This window comes from Salmo salar, chromosome 18, assembly GCF_965601325.2.
Source record: "Salmo salar chromosome 18, fSalSal1, whole genome shotgun sequence".
Taxonomy (NCBI): domain Eukaryota; kingdom Metazoa; phylum Chordata; class Actinopteri; order Salmoniformes; family Salmonidae; genus Salmo; species Salmo salar.
This window is the reverse complement of record NC_138308.1, coordinates 77,631,617-77,643,711: the sequence shown is the minus strand read 5'-3', so window position 1 is coordinate 77,643,711 and position 12,095 is coordinate 77,631,617. Positions and strand designations below refer to the sequence as shown.

The window sequence follows — 12,095 nt, the reverse complement described above, 5'->3', positions numbered from 1 at the left end:
TTCCACAGGAGCAGAAGTGAGGTCCATCTCCTACCAGCCTCCCCCAGTGAGGGAGATAGCAGTTCCTGTGAGTAGTCATCGTTGTATTCCACTCAGTTTCAATAAGGAATCAAACAGTCATATTTCATTCTGACTGTCATCTCTTCAGGAAGTCAGTGAATGTAGTATTTCCTCAGCTCTGACAGACCATTGTTCCATTATTCTTTCCTTTTGTTTTGATAATGACAAGATTTTCTAAAGCATACTGGAAATGTACCTTTTTTCTTTTAAAGAATGAGTAATTTTGTTTACAGTCTAAAGTTCTTATGAGAGACCTGTCTCGATTCTGCTCTTTCTTCTACTAACAAATGGAAAATGATTAAATTCAGAATTCGATGTCTTGCCATCTCTACTGGTAAAATACTAGCTCAGAAAAGATTCTCCAAGCAGATGGATATTATTATTGATATTAACAGGATGAGCAATAAACTTGATTTAAATGAAGAAGAAAAGGCAGAGTTTGCTAAATACCAATGTGATCTGGACGACACATACAACGATAAGGCACAGGGTGCCTTCATCCGTTTAAAGGCCAAATGGATTGAAAAAGGTGAGAAAAAAAATCGTATTTCTTTAATTTGGAGAAGAGTAGGCAGACTAGGAATAGTATTACATCCATTTATGCAAATGACGCCATCTGATGATCTTCAAGTGATTAATAAGAAAATACACTCTTTCTACAGTTCACTATATCAATCTCATCTTTCAGAAGGTGACTTGGGTTCCTTTTTTGATTCAGTTAATATCTCTGTTAAGCCTATAGAAGAAAGGTTTAAGAAACTCTGTGATTCTGATATAGATATTACTGAGTTGGACCATGCCATTCAACAAATGCCTATAGGTAAATCTCTTGGACCGGATGGCCTGACTCCTGAGTTCTATCGACATTTTTGGCCTGACAGAGTTATTGCTTTCGGTCTACAAAGAGGGTACTGCTAATGCTATCTTACCTCCTTCTTTGAGAACAGGGACTAATAGTTCTTATACCCAAACCAAAGAAGGACTCTCTTTACCTGGACAATTGGAGACCAATCATATTGTTGGCAACTGACTATAAGTTACTAGCACCATGTCTATGCCAATAGGCTGAAAAAAGGCCTTGATGATATAATCAGTGAAACTCAATCAGCCTTCATTAAAGGAAGGAGTATCCTTAACCGTAGACAATTGGTTTTAGATATTTTAGACTACAGTTCATAGAAGATGATGGCTTTATATTGTTTTTAGATTTTTTTAAGGCTTTTGACACTTTAGAACACAACTTTTTATTTAGAACTCTCTCTACTTTTGGGTTAGGGGAGAATTTCTGTAAAGTGGTCTACTTTCCGGCTACCCGGATAAAGCACTAAATAAACTTCAGTTAGTGCTAAATATGGCTGCTAGAATCCTGACTAGAACCAAAAGAAATTGATCATATTACTCCAGTGCTAGCCACCCTACACTGGCTTCCTGTTAAGGCAAGGGCTGATTTCAAGGTTTTACTGCTAACCTACAAAGCATTACATGGGCTTGCTCCTACCTATCTTTCCGATTTGGTCCTGCCGTACATACCTACGGGTACGCTACGGTCACAAGACGCAGGCCTCCTAATTGTCCCTAGAATTTCTAAGCAAACAGCTGGAGGCAGGGCTTTCTCCTATAGAGCTCCATTTTTATGGAATGGTCTGCCTACCCATGTGAGAGATGCAGACTCGGTCTCAACCTTTAAGTCTTTACTGAAGATTCATCTCTTCAGTGGGTCCTATGATTGAGTGTAGTCTGGCCCAGGAGTGTGAAGGTGAACAGAAAGACTCTGGAGCAACGAACTGCCCTTGCTGTCTCTGCCTGGCCGGTTCCCCTCTCTCCACTGGGATTCTCTGCCTCTAACCCTATTACAGGGGCTGAGTCACTGGCTTATTGGTGTTCTTCCATGCCGTCCCTAGGAGGGGTGCGTCACTTGACTGGGTTGAGTCACTGACATGGTCTTCCTGTCTGGGTTGGCGTCCCCCCCCCTTGGGTTGTGCCGTGGCGGAGATCTTTGTGGGCTATACTCGGCCTTGTCTCAGGATGGTAAGTTGGTGGTTGAAGATATCCCTCTAGTGGTGTGGGGCTGTGCTTTGGCAAAGTGGGTGGGGTTATATCCTCCTGTTTGGCCCTGTCCGGGGGTATCATCGGATGGGGCCACAGTGTCTCCTGACCCCTCCTGTCTCAGCCTCCAGTATTTATGCTGCAGTAGTTTGTGTCGGGGGGCTAGGGTCAGTCTGTTATATCTGGAGTATTTCTCCTGTGTCCTGTGTGAATTTAAGTATGCTCTCTCTAATTCTCTCTTTCTCTCTCTCGGAGGACCTGAGCCCTAGGACCATGCCTCAGGACTACCTGACATGATGACTCCTTGCTGTCCCCAGTCCACCTGGCCGTGCTGCTGCTCCAGTTTCAACTGTTCTGCCTGCGGCTATGGAACCCTGACCTGTTCACCGGACGTGCTACCTGTCCCAGACCTGCTGTTTTCAACTCTCTAGAGACAGCAGGAGCGGTAGTGATACTCTCAATGATCGGCTATGAAAAGCCAACTGACATTTACTCTTGAGGTGCTGACGTATAGCACCCTCGACAACTACTGTGATTATTATTATTTGACCATGCTGGTCATTTATGAACATTTGAACATCTTGGCCATGTTCTGTTATAATCTCCACCCGGCACAGCCAGAAGAGGACTGGCCACCCCTCATAGCCTGGTTCCTCTCTAGGTTTCTTCCTAGGTTTTGGCCTTTCTAGGGAGTTTTTCCTAGCCACCGTGCTTCTACACCTGCATTGCTTGCTGTTTGGGGTTTTAGGCAGGGTTTCTGTACAGCACTTTGTGATATCAGCTGATGTAAGAAGGGCTATATAAATACATTTGATAATGATATTAGCAGTTCGGTGGCTATGAGTAATGACACATCCCCTCGTTTCTCTATTGCTAGAGGAATTAGACAGGGTTGTCCAATCTCTCCACTTTTATTTATTTTAGCCACTGATTTACTAGCCGTATTTCTTAACAAATCTGAGAATTTAAAAGCGATCCATATTTTTGGTAAAGATATAATATAAGTCAATTTGCAGATGATACAGCCCTTTTCCTAAAGGATAGAACATCTATTCCCTTGGCTATTGACAATCAATACATTTTCTATGGCCTCTGGGTTGACTCTCAAACAAATGTGATCTCATGCCAATTCATTGCTATGACTCCGTCAACATTGCCTCCATACCTGTTAAAAAGGAAGTTAAATATTTAAGAATTGTTATCACTAAAAACGTTTCAGATAAAGAATCTTTAAACATCGATATGATTAATTCCATGAGAGTTTCATTAAGTCAGTGGCTGCAACGTGATCTCTTAATTTTGGGTCTGTTCTTTTGTCTAAGACAGATGGTTTATCTAGAATCTTTTATCCAAGTCAGTCCCTTTTTCTTTCTTCTAAAAACACAAAAAAGTCAATTCTGTTATATTTAGATTTGTTTGGAGGAATAAAACGCATTATATCCGGAAATCACAATTAGTGAAAGACTATGATCATGGAGGTTTGTTTACAGGCTATTGAGTTTGAGTCATTAGTGGGTGCTTTTAGAATTAAATGGTTGAAATTATTTCTGTCTAATCCTACCTCTGTGGTATCATATCCCTAACAGTCTGTTTAATAAACTTGGTGGACTTGAATTCCAAATGAAATGTGATTTTGACCCTCCAAAATTACCTGTGAAATTGTCTAAGTTTCACCAGCAAATGTTATTTTTCTGGAAAATGATATTCAAGCACAATTTTTTTCCCCCGCGATACATTGATTTGGAATAGAGTTATTAAAATGAATAGGAAATCCATTTAAGGCCTTTGGTTTGACAAGGGTATTAATTTTGCATGTGATTTGGTAGACAACACTTGAGTTTTTGCCATTTGATGAATTCATTGGTAAATTTTAGGTTAATATTACTCAGAATATTTGAAGGTTTGCAAAGCAATTCCACTTCCTTTACTTGGATTTATTAAGAACACTTTGTTATATGAGGTTGTTCTCTCTTTTCCAAATTAATGTCTTGAATCTTTTGGATAAAAAAATGCAACAATAAGTGGATACGATTGGCAGTTAATAAAGTACTTTTTGGTGATTATAATTCAATATATTGAAATGGAAGTGACCAACCCATGCTATGGTCAAAAGTGACTACCTTTTACCTTGTCTAGTTATTCCAAAAGTTAAAGAAACTAATTTTGAAATATTTTCTTCCATCTACCCTGTTAATGATTTCTTGCGCAAAAGATGCAATTTTGACAATATGTCTTGTGTTTTTTGTTCCTCTGATTCAGAATCTATAAAGCATTTTTTTTTTTTCATGCCGCCATTCTAGTAAACTATGGATTGAAATTCATGAATGGTTGTGTATAAAATCTCCAGAATTAACTTTTTACCTTTGATGTTAAATGGCATTATGCTTATCCTTGTAATTCCGATCATAACTATTTTATTAATATTATTATTCTCTTGGCCAAATACTATATTCACAAATGTAAGTGAGAAATTACTTATTTAGTTTTTTTTCATTGAACTGTTACAATCTTATAAATCCCTCAAACTTTTGAAACTTAGTTGGAAAAATTATTAGAAGTCATGTCTCTGAATGTCTTAATATTTAATGTCTCATTGCCTTGTCACATTGATGTCCTCAATTATTATTGAAAACATTTTTTTTTTGGGGGGGGGGTTCGCCATGTGTTGTATTTTTTTAATTGTATTCACATGAATGTCCCTGTATTGATATGTAATATTGATATTGTTGCAAGAAAAAAATATACATAAAAAAATAATCTCTTCTGTAAGTGAATTGCACTCTTTTCCCATTGGCCGGCTACGCCAAGAATGGCTGCCCGTAAGCCTGGATACGGTCCAATCACAAGCGCCTGATCAACATCAGTGGCACTGATTTGATGGTGAAGGACACGCCCATGAAACTCAAGTCCAATCACAGACATGGGGATCACAAGGTTCCGACAGTTTACATTTATAGTTTTAGTTTGCATCCCACCAAGGCAATAGTCCAGCGAAACAGAATGCAATACTTATCTTATCAGCTATACATTTCCCGCATTGCCTCTCCTTATAGGAATATGGCTATGAGATGTAGCGTGTGAGCTGCTGTGCACCATTCCATCTCCCTCTAACCCCTTCACCCTGGATATGCACTAACCTGAAAAGCCTTCCCAGAGCACTTCCTGGTCTCTGGAGCCCTGCTCAACGTCCTGGAAACCTATGCTGTCTATGGCAACTGGGATGAGCTGTACTACAACAAAGGTCATGACATACAACTTACTTGAAATGTATTTACAATTTTTGAAATACACCTAATCTCTGTACCCAGAGCCAAATCATCAAGATAGACAGACCTATGGTGCTGGGGTTTAGTGAATTTGTTGACCTGCAACGCCAAGTGTTTATAAATGGCATTATCTAACCAATACTATTCAAACACATGAATGTTGCTCTAGTCAATAGCTGCCAGGTGGCGCTGTTGGACTGTATGTGACAATGGCAATCTGTTCATTTTAGAGCTCTGTCCTCACTTTCATTCTCTCTTCCTCGCCCTTCATAGAAGAGGTGAAGTCTGAGGCATCTCCATATCCAGACTGAGGTCCAGAGACAAGGCAGCAGCACCAGGCCAGCCACTCCTGCTTCAGGAGAGTCCTCAGAGGAGGAGTGACCAGGGTCATACTTATTAGTGCACACTGTAGCAAACATCTTTGCAACCAAAAAGGTAGTCTCCATTTCAGGAAAAGTTTTTTTTTTTTTTTGGGGGGGGGGGGGGTCTAGTACCATAAGGGCACATGTGAATGATGGTACGTAATCTCGTGGGGTACTGCAAATTTACCTCTGTCAGAGTGAAGCTTGAGGTAAATGCCAGTGTAAACAACTATAGGAACTGTCAGAATAAAGTACCTTGAGAAATAAGCCTCATAACTTATCCCATGAACTTCTGCCAACCATCTCCAGCCCCACAACGGAATGTTGTTTTCTTTCAGTCAGAGTTAGACCCACCCATAATATTTTAAATAGATATGCCTCTGCTTGTTTAGTCTCCATCAAATGCTTGGCACCAGTACTAAAACAGACAGTACAGGCTGTAATGTGGTACGGGACGTTTGTTTTTAGCTTGAGGTTGGCTGTTTTGAAGCGTTGCATCTTCGGTTGAGGTAGAAAGACATTTCCAAAAACATACAAAGTACCATTGTATGAAAGTTTATTCCATAGCTTACATGTATTTAAAAATATGTAAACAAGGATGTACAAAACAAGTACAACACAAAACCTGACACTTGCCCTCCCAAGATGGGGTTGTGCCATTTGAGATGCATCACAATACATAGTCATTTAAAATAAATGGTTTAAAACTATCAAGTCAAATAACTGAGGCACCTTTTACTGTAAACATGCAGATATGAGGTGCCCAATGAACACAACCCTGACGTGGTGGTCAGAGTAATCAGAAGTATATTGTATGGAATGAGCGGATGTGGCATGAGAATGTGTGTGAGGAGAGAGCGTTTGTGTGTAGACACAGGTATTTCAGCTTGGGGCCAGGACACCAATACACTAATGCTATGAAACATGCAGAGTCATGAGGTTAGGTTAAGCCAGACTGAGGGGAGGGAGTGGGCGGGGCCAAGGAGGATACGAGAACTTTAATGTCCCCATAGGAATGCAGGTGCACTGCCGAAGTGCAGAACACTGCAAAACAAAGTTCCTGCCCCACACATGCCCCCCCCAAAAAAACTCACCCAGGGTTATACTTCACCCACACGGGAATAATGAGGAACAAGGAGGATCATGGGTGAGCGATTTTTCCACATAAATGCAAATAATATATACATACATCAGTGGAGGCTGCTGAGGAGAGGACGGCTCATAATAATCGCTGGAACGGAGGAAATGGAATGGCAAACGCATGGAAACCATGTGTTTAATGTATTGGATACCATTCCACACCAGCTATTACGAGTCTGTCCTCCCCAATTAAGGTGACACCAACCTCCTGTGACATACAGTATGTTAAAAAAAAAAAAAAAAAACACTTTTAGCAGACACTAACACCTTATAGGAACAAATTAAGCATATGGAACTTAATTAAGGATTACATTTCACTTGATGAATAGTAATATGTTTCGACAAAAATATAAATAATGCGAACAGTCAGTGTGCATTGACTAGACTAGTGGTTCCCAACAAGAGTACTAGGACCCCTGGGGGTACTTGGTCTAGCCACAGGGGGTACTTGATAAGACTCATGAGACCATAGTCCTACTGGTATAATGCACATGAGGGGGTACTTCAGGGGGTACTCCAGGCAGAGAAAAATTCAGTTGGTGGTACAGTGACCGAAAAAGTTTGGGAACCACTGGACTAAATTACGTATGTGGTGAAGTCTGAACCGAATGACTTAAAACCCTGCCTATGAATGCACATTACTGTGTAGCTATGACAACATAGCCCATGTTCTTCTATGGTCTGCTCAAATGAACCCTTTATGCCCCGTTAAGCCTCACACACCTCCGTTTTTAACCCCTCTCCCAAGACAAACACTGTGCTCATGTTTGGCTCAAACTTAAGCTCCTCCTCCCTTTAAAAAAAAAAAACAATCTAGTGTTTCAGGAAGAGCCGTGTGTTAAACAAGACTTATTATTCAAATAAATGCATACAAATGTTTAAAAAACCACAGTCATTGCTAGGACTGTCTGACCAGTTTCAACCAGTCCAGGCTGTGTTCAGTATTGTATGGAGAGGAAATTGAGGTTTGGTGTAATCTGTAGTCATATCCTTGTCTAGCTAAGAAAGGCACACAGGACCTTTAGCTCCTTTCTTCTAAGCATAACTGACAGTTCAGAGTATCAAGGCCACCCAGTGGAAAACAAGTAACTTGGAGTAGTATAGGAAATTAGCACTTCAGCCTTGAAGCGTTCCAACAGTGAAAGCGAGTCAAGGCCACTGAGGTGAATACTGGTAGCTGCCAACAGCGTACAGTACAACGCTATCAACTAAACATCTTGTTCTCTAGTAATCCAGAGGCAAAAGCCAAGGTAGCTAGTCATTAACTTCCACAGTTCATGCCCCGGTCATGAACGGTACTGTAGACTCACCATGTAAGCAAGGCAATGTCTCATTTGAAAGAAAGTCCAGCAGTGATCTCCCTCACTCCTTTTTTTTTTTTTCAATCCTGTTGTGTCCAGTAGGGGTGGGTTCTTTCAATCCCTCCACCGTGCTGTAGCTGGCCACTGGGGATGTCGTCAGTTTCGTGTCCCATGCTGGGGATGTCGTCAGTTCCGTGTCCCATGCTGGGGATCGGGGTCTCAGTGCCAGATGTCAGAGGCAGAGCCCTTCCTGGTCATGGCTCTCAGTGGACTACGAGACAGGGAGCTCCTCTTCTTCCAACGGACTGCAAACAGAAGAGAGGGAGGGAGGGAGTTAGACAGGCTGGGCTTGGTTTTATCACAAACAACTCTCAAGAGCAGACAGGTGCAATGTGGAAATACAGGTACAGACACATGTGTGAACGAAAGACTATCAATTCATCCCTTTGACAGTTTCCCCTATTGCTAGGCAACCCCCTTAACAATTTGGTGTCTGTTCATTTCAAATGAATATTTCAGCGTGTCAGGCCTGTGTTCTCACCTCTTCCACAGCCGTCTGGTTGTATGGAGCTTTTGGGGTTAGTAGTGGTGCTGTGCATATCCTCTCCCTCCTTCACCCTGTCCTTTTCTGAGGTCAGAGTGCCGGTACTTCCACCTAACACAACGTCCCCGTCCCCCTGCCAGTCGCTCAGTGCCCTCTGGAAGGAGTGTGCCAGGCAGGCCGTCATGTCCCGTGCCCGCTCTGCCCGGCTACACCAAAACACCCGGCAGTGCAGCTGTTGCCCGTGATGCTTACAGATGTACAGAAACACGTTGGGTCTGGTGGCGTCGGCCGCGCAGTAGGCGATGTCCTGGAGGTACGTCTTAGTGAGCTGGCGTCCTGTGCTGAGCTCTTTGACTTCAACATATCGTGGACGAACCACCAACGCGTGGTCTTTGCTCAGTTTCTTTCCGTTGGAGGCCCCGTCAAGCAGCCGGGCTATGGCATCCTGGGCCTGCTGCAGATCCAGGGAGAAGATTTTCTCAGTGCCCAGGTAGTGGACCTTGAAGAGCGGGTCGCCGTGGGAGAGGGACTCGGTGCGGTCACGGCGGAAGCGGCGGCGTAAAACGGACGGGGAGTTCTTGAGTGTCTCCATCAGGTGGAAGGTGTTGAGAGACATGGTGGATTTAAGGTTTCTTTGGGGGGGGGGGGGTGTAGACTGAGCACAGGTGTCGTGGTCCTCAGTCGTTTTCCCCAGTTTCTCTTTGAATCGGGTACAGTTGGACTCACCGTCTTGATCTGCAATACAGAAAAAGAGAAACATATGGGTTAAAGTTAAATACATTACCACATAAAATCAGCAGACAATAATTGCCAATATTAGCACCACAAGATACATTATAATGTGGAATATGGACACAGCTCATATCTTTCAGACATTTTACTTAAAACATGTTTGATTGAGGCAAACTATCCCTTTCAAACACATTATTATGCAGAGTGGAGACTGGCTGGTGGACAGGTGTTATAGTTAAACAGGACAGTTAGGACACAATGTACTGCGGGAGGGGTGCAGGATCAGGTGCAGCAATGACGCAGTCTGATGCAATATTCATTTACCGCCAGTCACTAGATTCAGCACAGAGCCATCAAATATTTAACAGTTACTGTGCCTTTTCCTGAAGGGGAATAAACCCTTCCCACTCACTCTTATACGCATATTAACAGACACTCTACAACCTCGGCTGTTAAAACAGCTAAACAAGTCTCAGTCCCGTGAGGTGTCATTGTCCAGCTTAACACCTGTCATTACCTAGTTATCATAGGCTTAACCCTTGCCTCTAGTGTATGATCTGTAGGTTTAGTAGACAACATGACAACCACGAGGTGAACAACAAAGTATTTGACACTGTAGTCTTTCATTTAAACCATTTTTTTTTACATTACAACTAAAAAGTGACTTGAAATGTATTTCAAGTTCATGTGTGGTAAGAAGTGGATTGAATATATGTTATTGAATCGAATTGTCTGAGACTTAAGAGTGCGGAAACTACATGGGCAAAATGTCACCTAAACAAATGACTGCTTAACCCCCGTTAGACAACACCTCCAGGCTGGGCATAACTGTAGTTTAAGAAAGCCCCAAAAACACCCCTCTCCTCTATGTCTCAAGCCATTGTGTTGTCCCTTTCTCTTTTCTCAGCTAATCTCTCAACATCCTACTGCCCCCCTCAGATGTTGCTTTGGGCCGAGAACCGCCGACTGTTCCGAGACGATAGCCCATTGTTAGGCGAGCCCACTTCTCAGGAAACAGCTTTGCTTTCCACCCCCCCCACCCCCACACACAACAAAATATTTCTCCTCCTAAAAACAATGGCATGTTTTCGTGTGTGCGTCACATAAATCAGAGATTTCAACGGACCTAGGGACAGATCAGAAACACACATTAAGTGTTATTGCAGACAGAACCCCCCTCCCCCAGGCTAAAGGTGAAGTAATCTTCCACAGGAAATAAGTCCAGTTCTCTTGGCATGTTTACAAGCAGGTAGATAAATGATAGTGGAACACGTGCAGTAACTCTCATCATAATGCTTTGTTCAAAACGTGGTCAGAGTGCATTTTAATAGGATCAAAGATGTCCATGAGTAAATAGAGTAATGTGTAAACTCCATGATTATGTTATCTGAAGTAGGGTACTAATGTACTGTCCTAGCCACAGACAGTCAGGTCTGTGTCTGTGTGCCAGTGCAGACGGGAGGAAATTGAGGACATAAGGGTTTCCTTTCAGTGGAGCGTTTTTATTTCTAAGATAGCACCTAGGATGATTTATGGAAATCAGCTGGGCAATTGCAAGATAAGAATGATGCTGAGACTTTTTTTTTTAACCTAAAAATGTCGAACAAAAAAAACAATTGCAAAGTTAATCAAACTAAGCACAAGGACTACTTTTAACAATTTCCACAAAGATGGATTGTGCCGTTATCTGTTACCAAATTTTGCATCTGCACTGTTCTAGAAGTAAATGTGTTTTTGTAAAATTCAGTGGGAATTGTTAAAAGTAGTCCTTGTGCTTAGTTTGATTAACAATTCCCACAGAATTTTACAAAAACACATTTACTTCTAGAACAGTGCAGATGCAAAATTTGGTAACAGATAACGGCACAATCCATCTTTGTGGAAATTGTTAAAAGTAGTCCTTGTGCATAGAGTTTTATGGTTCGTTAAAATTTACAATCATTGGTTTTTGTTTGATATACATTTTAAAAGTGGAAAAGCAGTCTCGGTATCACATTCAACATGCTATGCGTCAAAGGGTAAGCCCCGGTTTCGTTCCCTTAGCTTCCATTTAAGAAACGTTTTGCAACCGAATTGGCTTACCCGTTGACGCATAATAAATGTACTTTGGAAATGCCACTATAATAGATTAACAATGTCGAATTATATCAAATAATTGTAATTCATTCTGAAAAATCATCAACAGTCACATGAAACTGGTTTGTCAGTAGAATGAAAAAAGTAGCGCATTTTACCTTGCAGTTTCATGCAAATGATGTCCTGGCGCTTCTAAGAGTACCCGTCTTCATAACTGACCGGATGCAAATGAACAGGTGTTTCTCAGTTATTCTAACTATTGGAATTACATTAATAAGATCAACCAAAACACTCAATTTGTCTCAGCAGCCAGCATCACTGACGATATTACATTAGAAATTCCAATAGTACCGTTTGAAACATCAAAGTACTTCTGACCCGAAGCTTCGTTCAACATTGCCTACTCAAGATTGAAGCTAAATTCCAATAATACCGTTAATGGACTAAAACGAGCAAAGAACGTGGTACAATTTAGGCTACTATGAATGTTCGGAACTAAACACTCATACTCTTCTCTCGTTGACGTGAGCAATACTCATCCAATGAATTTGAATGACTGGTGACGCCT

At 41.7% G+C, this 12,095-nt stretch overlaps 2 protein-coding genes across 3 annotated transcripts in view; both read right to left on the bottom strand.

The window, feature by feature from the left end:
• The window catches only part of LOC106577652 (uncharacterized), a 24,628-nt gene extending 16,307 nt beyond the window's left edge, over positions 1–8,321 (bottom strand). The window contains exon 1 of one of the 2 annotated variants that reach the window (XM_014155962.3): positions 8,185–8,321. The gene's annotated coding sequence lies outside the window, so the exon portion shown is untranslated. The remainder of the gene's footprint in view (positions 1–8,184) is intronic. The other variant, XM_014155963.3, reaches the window with a different exon arrangement.
• Positions 6,274–12,095, bottom strand: si:dkey-19b23.8 (uncharacterized). Its single transcript, XM_014155964.3, has 4 exons — positions 11,879–12,095; positions 11,686–11,741; positions 8,717–9,454; positions 6,274–8,480 (listed from the first exon to the last, which is right to left on the bottom strand). The coding sequence occupies exons 2-4, from the start codon at positions 11,696–11,698 to the stop codon at positions 8,395–8,397; spliced, it is 837 nt and encodes a 278-aa protein (XP_014011439.2). The 5' UTR covers positions 11,699–11,741; positions 11,879–12,095; the 3' UTR covers positions 6,274–8,394.

Bases quoted from the DNA above. Each gene is read 5' to 3' on its own strand.
- si:dkey-19b23.8 (XM_014155964.3), bottom strand. The intron at 8,481-8,716 runs GTGAGAACACAG...TTCTGTTTGCAG, and splicing joins ACCAGACGGCTGTGGAAGAG to TCCGTTGGAAGAAGAGGAGC.